This window comes from Papio anubis, chromosome 3 (assembly GCF_008728515.1).
Source record: "Papio anubis isolate 15944 chromosome 3, Panubis1.0, whole genome shotgun sequence".
Classification (NCBI taxonomy): domain Eukaryota; kingdom Metazoa; phylum Chordata; class Mammalia; order Primates; family Cercopithecidae; genus Papio; species Papio anubis.
This window is the reverse complement of record NC_044978.1, coordinates 132,699,562-132,721,729: the sequence shown is the minus strand read 5'-3', so window position 1 is coordinate 132,721,729 and position 22,168 is coordinate 132,699,562. Positions and strand designations below refer to the sequence as shown.

At 38.5% G+C, this 22,168-nt stretch overlaps 1 protein-coding gene across 5 annotated transcripts in view; it reads right to left on the bottom strand.

Annotated features, from left to right (window-relative positions):
• Nucleotides 1-22,168, bottom strand: part of HERC3 (HECT and RLD domain containing E3 ubiquitin protein ligase 3) — a 141,730-nt gene that overhangs the window by 7,130 nt on the left and 112,432 nt on the right. For 3 of the 5 annotated variants that reach the window (XM_003898946.4, XM_021939102.2, XM_021939103.2), the window contains 3 exons: nucleotides 17,293-17,476; nucleotides 16,964-17,066; nucleotides 9,187-14,429 (listed from right to left, as the gene is read on the bottom strand). In XM_003898946.4, the coding sequence (XP_003898995.1) occupies nucleotides 14,221-14,429; nucleotides 16,964-17,066; nucleotides 17,293-17,476 (496 nt within the window). In that variant the 3' untranslated portion in view covers nucleotides 9,187-14,220. Of the gene's footprint in view, nucleotides 1-9,186; nucleotides 14,430-16,963; nucleotides 17,067-17,292; nucleotides 17,477-19,694; nucleotides 19,744-22,168 lie in introns of those variants that run through there. The other 2 variants (XM_021939104.1, XM_009207164.2) reach the window with 2 other exon arrangements.

Genomic DNA, 22,168 nt, shown 5'->3' with positions numbered 1-22,168 from the left:
TAGGGCGAGCTTTCCCATTCAGGTGACTTTGCAGTCTCACTGAATGAGGCTTTGCATCCCTCCTCTCAGACACTTAGAACTTCTAGGTCTTCTCTCCAATCTGCCAGTGACTTGAACTTGAGAGTCCTTGAGCCTGGTTCACAAACATCTGAGTCCCAGAGAATGTCCAGGCATGAAAGGCCAAAAGACCCATTTTTTAACCAAAACAAGAAGCTTGGGCTGTGGCAGGCCAGCTCTGCTGGGACCACAAGCCAGTACCTAGTTGGTACCTGCTGCCAACCTTCGTCCTCAAGAGCACCAGCCTCTTATGACCCAGTGGGGAATGGGGTTACAGTGTTTCAGAATCTGCTCTTGCTTTCTGATCCTCCTAATCCTAAAGAAAAGGTAACCACAAAAGACTAATCTGGTTTAGTGTTTGGCTCCATGTGAGGGGTGTGTGGGTGTGTATTTTAATTCTTGTTTAAGTTTCTCAGTAAGTTCAACACCAGCAGGAGCTGAATCAGTAATTATCATAGACTGTCTCCAACTCTCATGGGATTAGGCCCAGGAAAATCAGCTTTTAGAAGATCTGAAGACCATGTGATTGTGTGCCCTGCCAAGTATCCAGCCACACTAGAGGAAAAAAAAAAAAAGATGACATCTGGATTAATTTTCTTGGTGCTACAAATAGCTAAGGAGTACACACTCCATTATTCTGGGAGGAAATAAAGCACCAAAGCCTGGACTAGCTAATCCATGGGAGAGGCTGTTATTAATACAGATCCAAAGAGTCTGTCCACACTGTAGTGGACACCTCTTCCAGCACCTATTCTGTTGCATATCCTAGGTATCTCACTGCACAAGTAAAGGGCACTACAGATGTTAATACAAAGCCACGCCTTAGCAGTGTGGACAAGCAGCCCTGCCTGCATCTGAGGCAGTCTATGTTAGCATCCCTAAGCAGAGAACTGTAGTCAGAGAGCAACATTTGCCACCTGCTCCACAGGGCTCTGCTCTCATGGGATTCATTCATCACTCATTACCAAAAACCTGGATTGGAAAGGCACTGTGATAGGTTCTGTGTCACTTCCTACTGGAGAACTCCCTTTGTCCAAAATCAGTAGGATAATGTTCACTGTTTCTGAAGAACACAAGGACCTGCTCTCTTCGTCCTCTTCCTTATCACAAACCTCTGTTCTGCTTTGTGAGATCCTGTTCCCCAACAGAAGTCTGTAAGTGGAGCCCAGGCATGGTTCCTATCAATACTGCACAAAGGCACCTCAACAATGGAGACATTCACAGAGCAGAGTACTCATAACTCATGGAACCTCTGCTACTAACGAAGTTAAGTTAAAGGCAATGTAGCATCACATTCTTAGGCACTTTTTGCTTGGTTACATTTTAAGAGTCAAAGACGGCAAGACAACCAACACATACATTTCTCATTAAAAGAATATAATGAAACTCTGAAAAGTAGCTTTGATTTTAATGAAAGTATTTGTTTTTCCTCTGATACTTGACCCTAACATGAAGTATTCTATTCATTGGGTTTCACTGCAAATATATTTTGCTATTCCAGTGTATGCCCTCCCTTCAATTTAATCTCTATCATCTGATTAACTACTATTTGGACATTAATTCCAAACTATGATTCTGGGAGAAATGAACAGATACTAAGCAAAAGAAAAAGAAAAAAGAAAAAAAAAAGTCCAAAGGACAGGGGATTCCGTGGAAAACTAAATTTGAGAGGAGGAGGAGGAGGAAACGAAGGACAAGAAGAAGGGGAAGAATGAAAAGGAGGAAGAGAAAGGGGAAAAGAGAGAGAAGGAGGAGGAGAAGAAGGAGAAGGGAAGGAGAAGGAGGAGGAGAAGGAGAAAAGGACAAAGAGAAGGAGGAAGAGACAGGAGAAAAAGGAAAAGGAAGAGGAGAAGGAGGAGGAGGAGAAGGAAGAAGAAAGAACTAGTACTCATTGTGCAATAAAGTTTAACTTTCTTTAAATTAGAGACAGCCAAACTTATATAATACAAATGTCCTTTTTCTTCCTTATTCAAAGTATTTTTCCCACAGGAAGCTCTGCTTTTTGCCAACTATTGAGGCCTCAATGTCTACTTATTCCTACTACTGAGAACACAGAGCCGCTTGCCGAAGAAGGGCCCAGTTGTGTGCTCATGGTCTCCCAGGGCCCATGGAGTGGCCTGATGACTTACCTGCCTGCCTGAAGAGGCCCTTCACTTTACCCTATGTCCCAAGATTGGACAGCATGACTGCCTGGGGAGGTGGAGGGGCACAGATGATTTGCACTGTCATATCTAGCCAGAGGCAAAGCCTGGAATCCCAATATTTAGTAAAAGCCTGTTGAAATACATGCACTGTGGGATCCTCGATCAGACCTTAGGACAGACATCAGTGAGAAAACTGATAAAATCCAAAAAAAAAGTGTGAAGTTTCTTGAATAGTAATTTCCCAATATTGGTTCCTTGGTGTTGATAACTATACCATGGTGCTATGTTAACATTTGGGGACACTGAGTGAAAAATCAAAGAACTCTATTATTTCTGCTACTTTTCTATAGATCTAAAATTATTCAAAAATAGAGTTTCAGAGTGATATTAGCAAGATGGTGGAATAGACAATCCCCCAGCATCACGCCCCTGACAAAAATACAATTAGAAACCATTCAATGACAAGAATACCACCATGAATATACCAGAACTCAGGGGAGACGCAGAGAAACCACCTAGGCACACAGAATTGAGAGAAGCCGTGACAGGTAGGATGAACAGTAACATTACACATTTTACATTTTATACCTCTTCCCCTAAGCTGGCACAGTGCCACTCACAGAGATTTTCCCTAGACCCATGGTTGCTGGTGAAGGAGGGAACTGGAGGTGAATATTCGATCTCCCCACTGGTCTAGGAATCTTCATGGGAAGTCTATTCTGGTCCTATTCGATCAGAACCATTGGGAGTGTCAGGAAAGCTTAACTACTTGGGGTGAGTTGGAAACAATGACCAGGGTGTTCATCACAGAAAGCTGATCTCAGCACTCTGATCAGTAGGGATACCAAGTTAAACAGACTGGCCAGGACCATAATGCCTCAGGGGCACAATCCAGAAGAAGGCCCAAATCCCCAGCTGGGTTTTCCACAAATCCCAGGTGCGTGAGTGGAGTCTTCCTCTAGCTCAGAAACAACTAAAAGGTCGAGACTAAGTTCCAGTGCCCTTTTAAGTCTTCCCCAGACTGGAAAACAATGGCAGGGCAGCAGTGTTGTTTCAGGGCAGCATTTAAACTCCGGTATTTGCTATAAGTCTTCCCCAGACAAGGAAACAATGGCAGGGCAGCAATTTAGTTCTAGAACATCATTTAATTTTTGATATTCACTGTGCCTTCACGAGACTGGAAATGACAACAGGGCAACAAGTCCGTTCCAGTACACTCGTTTAGTTCCGGTGCTCAATATAAGTCCTCCCCAGGATGGGAGTGAAATTTGAAAAACAATCCAGAAACAAAAGGAGACAATGACAAAGAAATAGAAAAAAATTAAAAGAAATCAAAGAGAAATCCTAAAACTTAAGAATACAATAACTGAACTGAAAAACTCCTGAGAAAGCTTTAACGGCAGACTTGATTAAACAGGAAATAATTAGTAAGCTTCAAGCCAGAACATATGAAATTATCCAGTCAGAGTAGTAAACAGAAAAGAGAATGAAAATAGTGAAGAAGGCCTACAAAAATTATGCTACACCATCAAGTGTACTAACCTCCATGTAATTGGAATTCCCAAAGCAGACAAGGAAAAAAAAGGCCTAGAAAGTATATTTAAAGAACAAATGGCTGAAAATTTCCCAAATTTAGAAAGACGAACAGCATCCAGGTACAGGAGCTGAGAAGTCACCAATCAAATTCAAATGAAAGAGGAATTATCCCCCAAGGAGCATCATAATCAAATTAGCAGAAATCAAAGACAAAGAGAGAAAAACTCTAATCAGCAAGACAAAAGAAAAATATCACATCCAATACAGCTTTCAGCAGACTTCTCAGTGGAAACCCTACAGGCCAGGAAAGGGTGTGATGTTATATTCAAAGTGCTGAAGAAAATGTCAACCAAGAATACCCTACCCAGCAAAGCTATCCTTAAAATACAAAGGAGAAGAAACACAAACATACAAACAAAAGCTGAGGGAATTAATCAACACCATACCTGTTTTATAAGAAATGCTAAACAGAGTTCTGCAATCTGAATATAATGGATGCCAACATGTAATAGGAAAACATCTAGCTGGGCATGGTGGCTCATGCCTGTAATCCCAGCACTTTGGGAGGCTGAGGTGGGTGGATCATTTGAGGCCAAGAGTTTAAGACCAGCCAGGCCAATATAGCAAAACCCCAGCTCTACTAAAAAAAAAAAAAGTAAAATAAACAAGACATCTGAAGGTATAAAACTCACTGGTAAAAGTAATAAAACGGACAAAATCAGAATAATACTGTAAATGTGGAAAGTAAACCGCTTATATCACAAGTCTGAAAACTTAAAGACAAAACTATTAAAAACAATAATAAGTGTAGCAATTGGTTAAGGATAGGCAATATAAAAATATGTCAGCTTTTTAACAAAAAGTCAAAATGTGGGGGGCGGATTAGACTAGAGTTTATTTTTCATAGTTTTCCTTGTAATAAAAGTTAAATCATTATCAATTTAAAATAACCTGTTACAATTCTCAGATGTTTCTGTAAGCCTCTTGGTAACCACAAAGCAAAAACCTACAAGAGATGTGCTAAAAATAGAGAGCATAGAATCAAAATATGTTACTAGAGGAAATCACTTAATCACAAAGAAATATAGGAAGAAAGGAAAAACAGAAGAAAGGATCTACAAAACAACCTAGAAACAAGTAACAAAATGGCAGTAGTAAACCCTTAACTATCAATAATAATCTTGACTATAAAGGGATTAAATTCTTAAATTAAAAGATGTCTAGAGGCTGAATGGATTTTTTTAAAAAATACAAGACCAAAGTCTATGCTGTCTATAATAAGAAACTCGCTTCACCTATAAAGACAACCAGACTGAAAGTCAAGGGATGGAAAAAGATATTCCACGCAAATGAAAACCAAAAAAGAGCAGGAGTAGCTACAATTATATCAGATTACTTTAAGAATGGTTTTTTTAAAAAAAAGGACAAAAAGGACTCCTTCATAATGATAAAGGCGTCAAGTCAGCAAGAGGATATAACAATTGTAACATGTATTCAACACCAGTGCACCCAAATATATAATAGCAATATTAATAAACCTAAAGGGAGAGATTGACTGCAATACAATAATAGAGGACTTCAATGCCTCACTTTCAGCAATGGGCAGGTAATTCTGACAGAAAATCAGCAAGGAACATTGGAGTTAAACTGCACTTCAGATCAAACAGACCTAATAGATACTCACAGAACACTCCATCAAACAGCTGTAGAATACATATTTTTCTCAAAAGCAAATGGAACATTCTCCAAGACAGACCCAATTATTAACAAATTTTTATTTTTATTTATTTATTTATATTTTTTGAGATGGAGTCTCGCTCTGTCACCCAGGCTGGAGTGCAGTGGCACAATCTCAGCTCACTGCAAGCTCCGCTTCATGGGTTCCCGCCATTCTCTTGCCTCAGCCTCCTGAGTAGCTGGTACTACAGGCGCCAGCCACCACACCTGGCTAATTTTTTGTATTTTTAGTAGAGACGGGGTTATACCGTGTCAACCAGGATGGTCTTGATCTCCTGACTTCGTGATTCGCTTGCCTCGACCTCCCAAAGTGCTGGGATTACAGGCGTGAGCCACCGTGTCCGGCCAACAAATTTTTAAAAATTGAAATCATATCAAGTATCTTTTCTGACCACAATGGAATAAAACTAGAAATCAGTAACAGAAGTAATGCTGGAAACTGTATAAATTCATGAAAATTAACATGCTTCTAAACAATCAATGGGTCTATGAAGAAATTTAAAAGGAAATCTAAAAATTCCTTGTGACAAATGAAAATGTAAGCACAACATACCAAAACCTATGTGATACAGCAAAAACAGTTCTAATGGGGAAGTTTATAGGAACAAACACCTCCATCAAAAACTAGAAATATTTCAAATAAACAATCTAACCATGCACCTCAAGGAAACAGAAGAGCAAGAACAAACCAAACCCAAAATTAGCAGAAGGGAAGAAATAATAAAGATCAGAGCAGAAATAAATTGAGACTAAAAGAAACAGAGAAGAACAAAAGTTGTTTTTTTAAAAAATAAGCAAAATCAAAAAACCATTACACAGACTAATTAAGAAAAAAGAGAGAAGGCCCAAATAAATAAAATCAGAGAAAAAAAAGAAGACATTAGAATTTATACCACAAAAATATAAAGAATCATTAGAGACTATTATGAACTACATGACAACAAATTAGAAAAACTAGGGAAAAAAAAGATAAATTCCTAAATACCTATAACCTACCAGGACTGAACTATGCAGAAATACGAAACCTCTAAGACCAACAGTGAGTAACAAGACTGAACCAGTAATAAATCCTCCCACAAAAAAAAAAAAAAAAAAAAAACCCAGGACCTAACAGATTCACTGTTGAATTCTACCAAACATTTAAAGAAGAGCTAATACCACTTCTATCCAAACTATTCTACAGAATTAAAGAGGAGGGAACACTTCTATTAGGCCAGCATTACCCTGATATCCAAACCAGACAAGGATACAACAAAAAAAGATCTGATAGCTCTGATGAACATAGATGCAAAAAAATCCTCAAGAAAATACAAGCAAACTAAATTCAGCACATTAGAAAGATCTCACATGATCAAGTAAGATTCATCCCAGGGATGCAAGGATGGTTAAACATACACAAATCAATAAACACAATACATCACATTAACAGAATCAAGAAAAACCACATAATCATTTCAACAGGTGCTGAATAAAGCATTCACTAAAATTCAACATCCCTTCATAATAAAAACTCTCAAAAAACTAGGTATACAAGGAACATACTTCAAAACAATAAAGGCCATATATGTTGCAAAACCCCGTCTCTACAAAAAATACAAAAATTAGCTGGGTGTTGGTGGCTCACACCTGTAGTCCCAGCTACTCGGAAGGCTGAGGTGGGACATGTATGTCAAACCCACAGCTAATAAGAGGAAAACTGAAAACCTGTCCTCAAAGATCTGGAAGAAGAGAAAGATGCCCACTTTCACCACTTTTATTCAACACAGTACTAGAAGTCCTAGCCAGAGCAATTAGACAAGAAAGAAGTGGTATCCAAATTAGCGAGAAAGAAGCCAAATTATCCTTGTTCACGGGCAACATGATCTTGTATTTAGAAAAAGCTAAAGAATACCAAAAACTATTAGAACTGATAAATTCAGTACAGTTACAGGATACAAAATCAACATACAAAAATCAGGAGCATTTCTATACACCAATAGCTAACAATTTGAAAAAGAAATCAAGAAAACAATCCTATTTACAATAGCTATGAAAAATTGAATACCCAGGAATAAATTTAACCAAAGTGAAGGATCTCTGTAATGAAAATATAAAACACTGATGAAAGAAATGAAAGAAGACAAAAATAAATGGAAAGATTCCCCATGCTCATGTATTGAAAGAGCTAATACTGTTAAATATCTATGGTACCCAAAGCAATCTATAGATTCAATGCAAGTCCTATTAAAATACCAATAAAATTCTTCACAGAAATAAAAAAAAAAAACTATTCTAAAATTCATATGTATCACAAAATACTCCTAATAGCCAAAGCAACCCTGAGAAAAAAAAGCTGAAGGAATCACATTACCTGACTTAAAAATATACTTCAGGCTGGACGCGGTGGCTCATGAGGTCAAGAGATTGAGACCATCCTGGCCAACATGGTGAAACCCCGTCTCTACTAAAAATACAAAAATTAGCTGGGTGTGGTGGCAGGCACCTATAGTTCCAGCTATTCAGGAGGCTGAGGCAGGAGAATGGCATGAACCTAGGAGGTGGAGCTTGCAAGATCATGCCACTGCACTCCAGCCTGGGTGACAGAGCAAGACTCCGTGTCAAAAAAATAAATAAATAAATACTACAAAGCCATACAACCAGAACAACACGGTACTGGCATGAAAACAGGCACCTACACAGACCAATAGAACAGAATAGAGAACCCAGAAATAAAATCACACGTTTACAGTCAAGTCATTTTTGACAATGGTGCCAAGAACATACATTGGAGAAAGGACAGCCTCTTCAATAACTGGTGCTGAGAAAACTGGATATCCATATGCAGAAGAATGAAACTAGATTCCATACCTCTCACTCTGTATAAAAACCAAATTGAAATGGATGAAATAAATTAAGACCTGAAACTATTATATAAAACTACTAGAAGAAAAACACTGGGGAAGTGCTTCAGGACACTGGTCTGAGCAAAGATCTTTTGGGTAAGACCTCAAAAGCACAGGCAGGAACAGCAAGAATAGATAAATATGATTACATAAAACTAGAAAGCTTCTGCACAGGAGTGGGAACAATCAACAGAGTAAAGACACAACCTACAGAATGGGAGGAGATATCTGCAAACTATCTATCCAATAAAAGGTTAACCAGAATGTATAAAGAACTCAAACAACTCAAGAGTAAAAAAAAAAAAATGTGATTTAGAAATGGGCAAAGGATCTAAATAGACATTTCTCAAAAGAAGACATATAAATAGCCAACAGGTATTTGAAAGAATACTCAATATCACTAACAATGAGGGAAATGAAAATCAAAACCACAGTGAGACACCATCTCATCCTTGTTAAAATAGCTGTTACCTAAAAGACAAAAAATAACAGACACTGGCAGGAATGCAGAGAAAGGGGAAAGCTCACACCCTTTGGTGGGAATGTAAATTAGTGCCAGTATAGAAAACACTATGGAGATTCCTCAAAAAACTAAAAATAGATCTACGATATGATCCAGCAATCCCACTACTGCATATATACCCAAAATTTGAAAGGAAATCAGTATGTCAAAGAGACATCTGCATTACCATGTTTGTTACAGCACTGTTCACAATAACCACGATATAGATTCAACCTGAGTATCCATCAACAGATGAATGGATAAGGAAAATGTGGTCTATAAACATGAGGGAATATTATTCAGTCATGAAAATAGAATGAAATCTTACCATTTGCAGCAACATGGATGCAACTGGAGGTCATGATGTTAACTGAAATAAGCCAGGCACAGAAAGACAAATACTGCATGTTCTCATTCATATGTGGGAGCTAAGAAAGTTGGTAGAGAATAGAATGATCGTTACCAGAGGCTGGGCAAATACTAGGAGGAGAGGGATAAAAAGAGGTTAGTTAATTGGTACAAAAATACAGTTAGATAGAAGGAATAAGTTCTAGTGTTTGATAGCACAATAGGGTGGCTATAGTTAATAATGTATTGCATGTTTAAAAATAGCTAAAAGATTTGGAATGTAACCAACAAAAAGAAATGATAGATGTTTTTGATATCTTAATTACCCGGATTTAATCATTATGCACTGTATGCTTGTATCAAAATATCACAAGCACCCCATAATACGTGCAACTAGTACCAATAAAAAAGTATTCAAAAATAAAAAGCCTATTAATGAAAGAAAAAAATTAGTCTTCTGAAAAAAAGAACTCTACAGAGAAGGATCCCCTAAAGGGTATGAAGTCCATCCCTCTCTCAGTGTTTTACAAAGGGGCCTGTCTTAGTCTAGTCAAGTCGCTATAACAAAATGCCAAACACTAGGTAATTTACGGCAGAAATTTATTTTTCAGAGTTCTGGAGGCTGGGAAATCCAAGATCAAGGCACTGGTGGTGTCTGGTGAGGGCCTACTTTCTCACAGATTGTGCCTTCTTGCTGTGTCCTCACATGGTAGTGAAGGCAAGGCACCTCTCTGGGTTCTCTTTTATAAGGAAACTAATACCACTCATGAGGGTTCTTCCCTCATGATAAAATCACCTCCCAAAGACCTCACTTCCTAATACCATCACCTTGGGGGTTAGGTTTCAACACATAAATTTTAAGAGGGAAACAAACAGTCAAACCATAGCAGTGCCCACTGGCGTCTTGGGCAGGATAAAGAGGAATTGTTCTATGCAATGCAAGGCATTAAGCATACCTGGTTCCTGGCTACTAACTACCCACAGAGACCTCCAGCCTCACTTGAGACCCACTGCAAATGACAAGAGAACTGCACTGGTTCTCTTGTCACTACTGAATTGCACACTGGCAGCAAAACAAAACTCAGTGCGATGTCTTTGCAGATACGTGGAACTCAGGGCAATGTCTTTGCAGATATGTGGTCAAAGAAGTTACCTGCCACGTCACAACATTCCTTTTTATTTGGCTACTGAGCAGCCTTAGTCCAATTTGTTGCCCATCTCTAGCAGCTGGGCATAACACAGATTAATGGTCAAGTTCAGGTCCCACTATTTTGTGGTAATGAGCAATTATTTTCTCTAAACATTAATTCCTTCATGTGAAAAATGGATAATAATGGTAATTCTAATTACTGAGAGCTTATTATGTGCTAAGCGCTATTCTATGTTTTCCATTAATTCATTTAATCCTCACAACAACTCCATGAAGTAGGCACTATTTCTATTCTCATTTTGAAAAGGAAGAAAATCAGACACAGAGAGGTTAAGAAACTTGCCCAAGGTCAAACAGCTAGTAAATAGCAGAGCCAGGAGGACCCTGGTGGTGGCAATTAAACTAGTTAGTGCATAGCAAATGTTGGTGTGGAATCTCATAACGGGTCTGGTACACTGCACACAATTAATACAGGTTAGTTATTATTAGGTCGAAACCTTAGTATTAATATCAACTTCTGTGGATTAATCTTAGTTAAAACTTGATTTTCTTACCTCTGAGGCAAATAAGCCCAAACACTTGTTCTCTCTGATTCAACATCAAATTATGACTCAAGTTCCTCCTAACACTTCAGGAAGGTTTTTCACTCTGTTACTGTGATTTTTGCAAGTCTGGTCCCATAAGGATTGGTACTTTTTTTCTGTAAAGGGCTAGATAATATGTTAGGCATTGTAGGCCATCCAGTCTCTGTCATGTATCCTTCCATTTTTAAATTTTTCAACCCTTTTAAAATGTAAAAACCATTTTAGCCCATGGGCCATAGTTTGCCAACCCCTGCTCTCTGGGATTATTGATAAGAGTACCATATAAAACATCAAGAGACTTTCACACGGAGTAGATGGAACTATCAGAATTTGGTAATTGCCTCATTACACTGTCATTGATCCCCACCCATCACAATAAAGTTGCCAGAGAATTCATTAAAGTGGTAAATGACTAAAACAATGAAGAAGCATCTGAAAAGTTTTCAGGGGAGGGAAGGTTGGTAGGTGGGTACGCAAATCCAGAAATGCCTATGCAGAAGTAAGTCTTCTAAAGCATTGGTAATGAAGGGGAAAAGGAAACTATCTCACAAAAATCATAGTGTTTTAGAAGCAGCACAAGATTTCATTCATGCAACAAATCTTTAGAAATATGTATTGGGTATCTCTATGTTCAGGCACTTTCTCAGTAATGGAATTATACAATTTTAGAGCTCAAAATGACCTTAGAAATTATCTGATCCAATCTCCTTATTTCACAGATGAGAATTCTGAGGCCTCAAAGTTAGTTAAAATAATTTGGCAATTTCTGCGCAAAATTAAATGTAGTGGGGTTTGTTTTTAACCCCTCGAATGTAGTACTTATGTAGATTATTAAATGTTTGTTAAATAGAGGTTATTAATGGAAAGCTGCTATTCTCTTTACCACCTTTAAACCACCTATTTAATCTGGCAAAACAATACATTTTACTTCCTTTATCAATTTACTTAAAATCCTTTTTTTGTTTGTTTGGGTTTTTTTTGCTGTGTCTCTCAAACTTTTGGTGTGCTTAAGTGGCCTAACAATCACCAATCATTAAATGAACCAGTCTCTGATCCACTTTTAGCACCTCCTTCTCCCTGCAGGCTCCTAGCCCCTCCACTCACTCCCCCTACCTCTCCTCAGACACTTTTCTCTAGTTCTGTTGCTGCCACTGTCACTGTCACTGCTGTCTCAGCTCCTGTCTTTCTGCTTCAGTCCTTCCCACCTCAATACCTCCAGATTTAGACTATCTACATTTTCCTTCTTAACACCCGGCTCAGGTCTTACCACCCTCAGGTTCTGAACACTGAAACAAATCCTACTTGGCTACTACTAAAGCTCCACTGTTAGGCTAGTTCCTCAGCCCCAAATCTACCTTCTTTCTCCCAAGTCTTACTTACCATTGTTTACTATTATTTGTCTATTTCCTCTGATGTTCCCTTCAAACTGTTCCTCACTCTTGCCTAAATATGCCCCAATGTTTGAGCCTTTGCTAAAGCCTCTCTCTCCTTGAGAAACACCTTTTTGTCCATCCCAACCTTCAGAAACTTCATTCTTCCTTAATGCCATCTGCTCCTTGCCCCTGCTTTCTTCTCCATTTCTGCAGCACTTGGCTCTACTTTCTTATGCAGGAATTGAATCTGACCTTCTATTACATTATCTGAGTGTATGAACTAATGCTTCTATTGAAAGCAATCTATCCATTCTGCAAGTACAATAAGAAATAGTTTTAAGTTAAAACACCAAATTTATTGCATAATATTGAACTATATGCACACACATAGAAAATAAACATTTCATATAACTGTATATATATTTTTAATCCTGTATTTATAAAGACTGAAAAACTACCAATTTAGCAATTGGAATAAGTTTTAAAAACAAAAAAAGCAAAAATCTACAATCCTTCATCAAGATTTGATGCTTTATCACAGTTCATAAATACTTCATTTTATATAAATAAGTCTTTTCTCTAGTTACCAGGAATTTAAAATTAGACTTACATGGATTCTTTAATCATGTAGAATTTTCTTACTCCATGATGAGGAAGGTTGAGCATGTCATTATTTTTAAAATACATATATTTGATTTAAACACAATCCCCCCTAAAATCCCACTGTAAACAAACATTTCGAATGTGATAAAGTTTCATAATAAAGAACGTCCTTAAATCTTAGCAATTAGGGAAGAGGAAAAAAATCTGAGTAAAAATTTTGCAATTTAAATAAAAATTGAAAAAAAGGCTGCATGCATCCACTAGGAGAGGAGAGGAAGGGAGCACTGAGTCAAGTAACAAAGAATGGGATAAAATAAAGAAGAAACGAAAGGAAAATCAGGGAGGAAGCAGGGAATAAAAAGGAGAAAATTAGGGAAGGGAGCAAGGAGAAAACAGTAGAGGACATAAGGTGATAGAAAAGGGGAAAGTAAATTTATTATTTCTACTTTTCTTGGACAATATAGAGACTCAAAATAGTTAATGCAATTTGCTCCAAAAGCGAGAGCGGAAGGGGTGATGGGTCTATCAATTAACCTCATTGTCAAAGGGAAAAGGATGAGCAAGAAAACAAAATTAGGCTCAGCTACAATGAATGCTAAGCTGCTCTGCACATCTTTTAAAAGGTCTAGGAAATAGGCACAGCCATGGGAAAGTTGCTATTCCCTCAAGAACTTTTTAAAAGCAAGATATGTTTATATAGGCTCCCATAAATTCTTAGGAGTTCTGCCAAAATAATGGACCCAGAGTCAGCTTTTTGGAATTGGGAGATTCTGAAGTAGTCCTTTCCTCCTTTAGGTTAAAGGAGGGCTGCAACAAGCCAGAGGCATTCCCAAGTGTACAGAGGAAGGTGATGTTCTTGCATGCGCAGATAAGAAAGGACGGATCAGTCTAAATCATTCTCATAGAGGAATGAGAAGTTAAAAGAAGGACAAGGAAGCATTGTGAGAAAAGATCAGGGCTGAGAGAGATATTTGGGAAATGAAAGTTTAAAAATCCACTGCCATTTCATCCAGCAGAGTGCAACACATTCACAAGTGCAAGGAATACTGGGTAGTTTGGTTTAAAACAAAACAAAAACACCTCCCATACAAGGGCCAATTTTTTACCCCATCCCCAACCCCTAATTTTTCAAAAAGGTTGTTTACTGCTATACAATCCCAGAAACACATCAACCAGGCTCAGGATTTTAAAGTCCCAACCCACTTAGACAATAAAAAAATAGAAATCACTCCCCATGATTTTCTGTATAGGTCTCAATGTGGACATTGAGGAAGGAAGGGAAATATTGGACAAGCTGAGGAGCCTCAGGCCAAACTAAACCCTTCATAGTTGTCAAGGGCCTGGGTCAGCCGGGCACTCAGAATCTCTTTGCTGCTGTACTTGGGGAGGTCAAGAAGGTTGTAGCAAGTGTGGGCCACTGGCAAGTACTCCTCCCCGCTGGCTGTGGACTGGATGACAATCTGCAGGCTGGCCATGCCGTAGATGGGAATCCGATCGCTGCCTGTCAGGAACACTGGGGAGAACGAGAAATGGCATTAGGAGCTAAGCAAACGGAAAATGGATCTCAGAGGTCCTTCTAGCAACAGGAAAGGAAGGCATGACACCCTGTGGCTTGCATGAGAAGTACAATTACATTTATGTGCCAATATGCATCCTGTGGAATGATGCTTAGATGCACTTAAGAAAAAAAAAAGGCCTCAATCAAATGTACGCCCTCACAAATTTTAGGAGATTTCCCAAAATCAAAGAGGGAAGGAATTGTTGTCATAGGAAAAGAGCAGCTGATCTCAGGGGGAAACCAGGCAGAAGACTGAAGTCTCTGACCTCAGGGTCTCCTCTCACCTGAAGTGCCTGATGCCTGTACCACCTTGTCTATGGAATTCCATTTAGGATCTATTTGCTCTCCTTTCCATGTCTCCATTTTTCTTAAACCAGAAGAGCTGACCCAAACATTATGTTAGACATTGCACTCCTGTGACATGCACTGTGACATGGCAAAAGAGAGAGAGGGAGATAGAGAAAGAGAGCCAGCTCGCTTTCCTTGTTTTCTAGTGCTGAACAACATCCTCATAGTTGAATTGCTGGAAATTACTATAAGAAAATCATTAGTTAAGAAGCATTTTCAAATAACCTGCCATTCCCTGAGGCTATGCTACATAAACTTTCTTGCCAAAAATCTCCAGAGTTAACAAACATTTCCATAAGTCTAATGAATAGAAAGTACCATTTTCTAGGGAAATCCCAGGACCATGAGCAGGCATCTCTTGAATGTCACAGCCTTATAAGCTCACTCGGCAAACCTTAACCTGTCCTTCAGCTCTTCCACTACTGCTTCTCAATAGCCAAAGTGGCCAGGAAGAGGAGAAGTGGTCCTCCTTTCTAAGAGTTCTTGTGTAAGATCTCTACTTCCTCTCATCCTTGCTCCAATGTGAGCAACAGAACCTGGGGGCAAGTCCTACATTAATACTAATATATGCCCAGTCTTATAAAGCAAAATAGACTGCCTATCAAACCCCATGCTTTGGTTTTATATGACTAAAATTCCATAGTATGCACTAGCTAATTTCTGACACTGATTATACACAGACACAAACTGAGGGATACTTCAACTATTTTTAAAAGGCTAAATTTGTTCATGTAAATTAGAATTCATTCTCCTTTCCAAAGGTATTATTACCTTTCTCAAACGTCATTCAGCCAGCCACCAAAGTCTACATATTGTATGATTCAATTTGCATGAAATGTCCAGAATAGGCAAATCCATAGAGACAGAAAGACTGGTGGAGGAGATATGGAGAATGACCGCTAATAGGTATGGGGTTTCTTTTTTGAGGCTATGAACATATTCTACAATTAACTGTGTGATAGTTTCACAACCGTGTGTATATGCTAAAAAACCACTGAAGTACACACTTTAAATGAGTATGGTATACAGATTATATCCCAGTAAAGCTGCTATAAATCACACCTTCCCAGTTGCATCTGGATACTTTGTAATATATTTTAAAGGCTAGAGAGGTAAGAGAGGTTAATCCAAACAATTTGACTTCATAAATGTAATACTTGAATAACTTATATATAAAATAATTAGTATTTTTAGAATAATTTAAAAATCAGGCTGGGCGTGGTGGCTCACACCTGTAATCCCAGCATTTTGGGAGGCCAAAACAGGCAGATCACTTGAGGTCAGAAGTTCAAGACCAGGACCAGTCTGGGCAACATGATGAAACCCCATCTCTACTAAAAATACAAAAATCTGCCGGGCATGGTGCCAGGTGCCTGTAGTCCTAGCTACTTGGGAGGCTGAGGCATGAGAATCACCTGAACCTAGGAGGTGGTGGTTGCAGTTAACTGAGATCACACCACTGCACTCCAGCCTGGGCAACAGAGTAAGACTCTGTCTCAAAAAAAAGAAAAGAAAAGAAAAGAAAAGAAAAGAAAAGAAAAGAAAAGAAAAGAAAAGAAAAGAAAGAAAGCGAGAGAGAGAGAGAGAGAGAGAGAGAGAAAGAAAGAAAGAAAGAAAGAAAGAAAGAAAGAAAAAGAAAAAAAGAAAGAGAGAGAGAGAAAGAAAGAAAGAGAGAGAGAGAAAGAGAGAGAGAGAGAAAGAGAGAAAGAGAGAAAGCAAGAAAGAAAGCAAGAAAGCAAGAAAGAAAGCAAGAAAGCAAGCAAGAAAGAAGGAAAGAAGGAAAGAAGGAAAGAAGGAAAGAAAAGAAAGAAAGAAAGAAAGAAAGAAAGAAAGAAAGAAAGAAAGAAAGAAAGAAAGAAAGAAAGAAAGAGAAAGAAAGAAAGAAAGAAAAGAGAAGAAAAATCAGTGAGATGCTTCTTTTCTTCCTTTCATGCAACCCTCTTGTTAGGCAACAGATCTGGATTAACAACCTATATTGTGTCTGACATATCATTAAGACAAAAAGCATACATATAATGAATTACAATTACCTCATCTTTACCATTTAAATGAGTTAAGCCTCAGCCATGGAGCCTATCATCCTATACTGTATGTAAGACTAAAATGTAGACAAATACCATATTGAGATTACCGATACTTACAGAGAAACTTCTTCTTCTTTTCCAATGGAAACTCATGAAATGTTTCCCAAAATAGTTTTACAGTGGGATGTGTGGCCGAGTAATCTCCCTTGTAGATGGCAGTCTGTCCAAAAAAGACAAAAAGAAAAAAATGTCTCTTAGAAAAATATTTTAGTGGACATTATATATCATTTGCATTTGAGGCTAAGAAATAAGTGCTCAGATACAGGACACCTCTAAATCTAACTCAACCACAGTATGCTTGGAACGAGACCAGGCTCTGGGAACACCTCCCCAAACTGCTGCTGCTTCGCCGAAGTTAAAGGAGTTAAAGGATCTTTTGTGCTTACCTCTTCCAGTTCTTCCCAGTTGTAGTTGCTGTTCCCCACCATCATAGCCCTCAGTTCTGAAGGCTGGAAGAGCTCAAGTACTTTGCCACCACACACCTTTAGGAAGCCACTAGAGAAGGCTGTGTACCATTCATGAACTGAGATTTGGAAGACATAATTGACATAAGCATCCACAAATTCCTGCCTGCCAGAACACAAAAGAAATCAAATACATTTAGCTCAAAGTCTTGTAAAGCTTATGAAGTTACCCTTCTACACTGAGATTGGGAGTGATAAAAAATGGAATTTCATCAAATGTTCACATCAGGAGGCATCCTAAAGCATCATATAGGTTACCAGCTCTCCTCTCCTCCCTCTCCAGCCCCAGCCCTAACATTCCACCAAGTGCCTCAGATGATCCAAGGAAGGATAAGACAGGTAGGAGGGGGAGCAGGCCAGGTAAGTAGAACTAAACTACTGGCTTTACCTGAGGTATTCCAGTTTTCATGTTAAAAGTCCTGCTTAAAATTTAGTGTGGAAAAAATAATACGACTTTTTCTGCTTAAAATAAAAAGTCTGAGATAACAGTTCTAGGCCACTTTCCCTATCCTCAGAAACAAATAAAGCTAAACCACTTGACATTCGTATCCTCACCTATTTTAAAAGGTTAATTTTATAACTCCTTGTTTATAAAACCTTTACGTCTGGAAAGAACCATCTCAAATAATGGCTCCATCTCACTAATAATCAGGCAAATGCAAATGAAGACGAGTGAATTGCCATTTGCACTTATCAGACAGGTGTAAGGTTAAAAACGAGATTATATCAATATGGTGAGGGTGTGGGGAAAACGGAAACCTCATAGGCAGCTGGTAGGAAGATAAACTGAAATGATGGGAGCCACATATCGCAACCATGGAAATATATGAAGATCAACCAAATGAGAAGAGCAAAGGCTATTTTTTCAGAGCTGCTATAGCAAGAGAGTCTGCCACTGTCACTTGTGCTGTGGAAGAGACTCTTCAAAGTCAAGCAGAGGAGTGGAAAAGCTTTACAGTGGAAAGAGGGAAGGCTTCAGGTACACTCTGATTGGAGGCTGCTAGCCTGGGGAAGCTGCAGGTGGGCTATAACTAGAAGTGGGGCATCCTATGTGACTGGTTAAGGGTGCATATTTGGCTTTCTCTGGTTGGTTCTAAGTTGGAAGTAGGAACAAAAATTAAGGAAGTTGTTGTTTATTAATCACATCCTGGCCTATTTGGGCCCACCGTTACAAAAGGTATCAAGAGAGATGGCAATCAGGCTCCCTGCAAGTCTGACTTAGAGCAGGCTGGCTTCCTGGGCTGCTTATTGCAGACAAGAGATTGGTTTCCTGGGCAGGTTGCTACAGACTGTGGGTCTCAGCTCCATTTTTATATATGGCCTGGCCACTGTCCGTAGGTATATTCAGTCTCTCACAAGTGGAAATATAAACTGTGAACCTAGACATAAACATTTTGGGGGGAAATTCTGTGAATACCTAGAGAAGGTAAAAATGTAAATACCCTTGATAATGCTACTGTGCTAGCGGGCAGGTAATGCAGAGATGCTAACATATGTGCACAGGAAGATGACTTCAGGGAAGTTTACTGCAGCATTTTCTTGTAATACAGAGAATTCAGAGAAACAAAACTAAATATCCATTAATATGAACACGGACAAGGAAAAGATGGCAGAGTCATATGATGGAAACCATAAAGCAGAGCACTTTAATGGAATTAACTAGATCTATACTTAGCAAAATGAATAGAATCTCAGGAACAATGCTGAGTGAAAATCAAGTATTTGCATGTTCAGTAAAATATGACAGCATTTATGTAAGTTGTGTTTTAACACTTAAATCAATGCTACTTATAAAAGGTAGTAGGTCTGTCACTTAGAACTTGTGACCCTTGGGCAAGTTATTTAATTTCTCCATGCCTCTTGTGTCCTCATTTGTAAAATGGGGAGAGTAAGAGTCAATAACTCATGGAACTGCTTTAGGATTAAATGAGTGAGTACATGTCAGAGTGCTTAAACCAAGGCTGGTGTATAACAACTGCTTTGTAAGTATTAGCTAGTATTATCGTATTGTTTATGGATATAAGATTTTGCTTATGAGTATGAAATTATACATATGCATATGTAAGACGCTTACGTGTTCATTTTTAAAAACAAAGACATTAATGTAAAAAGATCTTTGTCTAGCCAGGTGCCGTGGCTCATGCCTATAATCCCAGCACTTTGGGAGGCTGAGGCAGGCAGATGGCTTGAGCCCAGAATTCAACACGACGAGACCCAGTCTCTACAAAAAATCAACCAGGCCTGGTGGTGCATGCCTGTAGTCCCAGCTGCTCAGAAGGCTGAGGTGGAAGGATCGCCTGAGCCCAGCAGGTCAAGGCTGCAGTGAGCCATGATCACGCCACTGTACTTCAGCCTGGGTGACAAAGCGCGACTCTGTCTCCAAAAAAAAAAAAAAAATCTGTTTTAATATACATGTTTATTATAAAAACATTTTAAAAAATCAAATTCATAAGAGTTTTCTCTGTGTAAGAAAGAAGGGTGGGAAGAGGGGAATGGAATTAAGGGTACGTACAAAAAGAAGTTGAGCGGTATCAGTAATTTTTTTCTTTTATTAAAAAATCTGAAGCAAATACCTGTTGACTGTGGATCATATATGCAAATACTTGTCACATTATTCTATGTAGTTTCTGTGTTTTAGATTAAAAACAATTTTAAAACTTCACATCATGAAGATAGTTATTTACTACTTATCCATCACTGTAATTTAACACTTTATAAAGCTACATTTGAATTATTGGGTTTCCTCCAAGCAGATGCTTTTTACATGTTCACCATTCATACCAATAACTAACCAAAAAATGGTGTGATACAGTGGATAAGTGAGGCAGACAGGGGTTCAAATCCAGGCTCTGCCATGTTCTGTATCTAACTAGTAAGCCTTTCTTTTCCCATTTTTAAAACGGTATAAGTTGCAATCTTTAAAATAAAGCCACTAATGTAAAAAGATTATTGTACATGTTAATCATTGATACTGAAAGTTTCTCACACCATATATAACACTTCACTTCTCTGAAACCCATTACACTAAACTAATGACATTTTTCTGATACAATTACCCAAGAGAAACGCCATCACAACAATTTTTATTACAGACTGTGATGGTTAATTTTATAAGTCAACTTGGCAAGGCTATGGCATCCAGTTGTTTGGTCAAACACCAGTCTGGATGTTGTTAAGATATTTTTTTAGTCGGGATTAATATTTAAATTCATAGACTTTGATTAAAGCAAGTTACCCTCCATAATGTAGGTAGGCCATATCCAATCAGTTGAAGGCCTTAAGAGAAAAAGACTTGAGGTCCTCCAAAGAGGAAAGAATTCTGCCTCCACACTGTCTTTGGACTCAAGACTTCAATATTAACTCTTGCCAGAATTTCTAGCCTGATAGCCTATCCTAAAGATTTCAGGCTTGACAGCCTCCACAATCACATGAACCAATTCTTTAAAATAAATCTGTCCCTGCCCCCGCCCCCCTTGGCCCCACACCCTATCGGTTCTGTTTCTCTGGAGAACACTGACACAGATTTTGGTACTAAGAAGTACGGTACTGCAACAGCAAATACCTAAAAATGTAGATGTGCCTTTGGAATTAGGAAATAGGTAGAGCCTGGAAGAGTTTTGAGGAGCTTGACGGAAAAAATCTAGATTTCACTTGAGACTATTGGTAGAAATAGCTCAACAGTCTCAGGAAGCAGCCTGAGACTCACCATCTAGATGCCCAATCTTGAACCTTCTAGCTAGTAGCCTCCGGTATTCCTGCTAAACAGACTAAAGCCACTATGGAAAACAATGTGGCAGCTTCTTATGAAGTTAAGCATACATTTACTGTATGACCCAGCAATCCCACTGCTAGGTATCTACCCAAGAGAAATAAAAGTCTATGCTCATAGAGAAACCTGTAGATGAATGATCACAGCATTATTCACAATTACGAAAAACTGGAAACAACGCAAATGGGAATACTACCCAATAATAAAAAGTAAAATAAAAAAAATAAAAAATAAATTTACCAATATATACAACAACACGAATGAATCTCAAATGTACTCTGCTAGTGAAAAAAGCCAGGCTCAAAAGGCTACATTCATATAATTCAATTTACCTGTCATTCTGGATAGAACAGAAGTATTGAGACAGAGAACAGTTCAGTGCTCACCAGGGCTGGATGTTGGGGAAGGGTCACAAGGTACCTTTAGGGGGCGATTTACTGTTCTATATCTTGATTACTACAGTGCTTACATTACTGTACTTGCTTGTGAAAGCACCCCCAAAAGTGCAAATTTTATTGTTATGTAAATGATACCTCAATGAGCCAGACTTTTTAAAAAAGAGTCTAGTTTAACACTAAGTTTTAAGATCTGTTGAGACAGGAAAATAAAAATCTTGAAAGATGAGCATGCCCTAAATATTTTAAGCAGGTTAAGTTAGTCAAGTGAATTTAACCAAAATTTGGGATTTTTTTTTTTAAAGTCTGTCACAACTTCCATACTATAGGGGTCAAAAGGCCTATTTTCTGCCCCTGAATCTGCCAATTAAGTGATACATGCAGTAAGATGATTTCACCATATTTGCTTCTAAGTTTACTATCTGTAAAATGAGAAACATCCTTCCTAATCTCAAGGTAGCTGTAGCCATCAAAAGAGATGATATATGGGAGGGGGGAAGAAGGTAGAGAAGAAGACAGTGAGCCACTAAGAAGATGGTGAGCAGGGTAAAGAAGAGGGTTGGGGGGAAGGTGGGGAAGAAGACTGTGGGGGAAGGTAGGGAAGAAGACCATGGGGGAAGATGGAGAAGAAGAA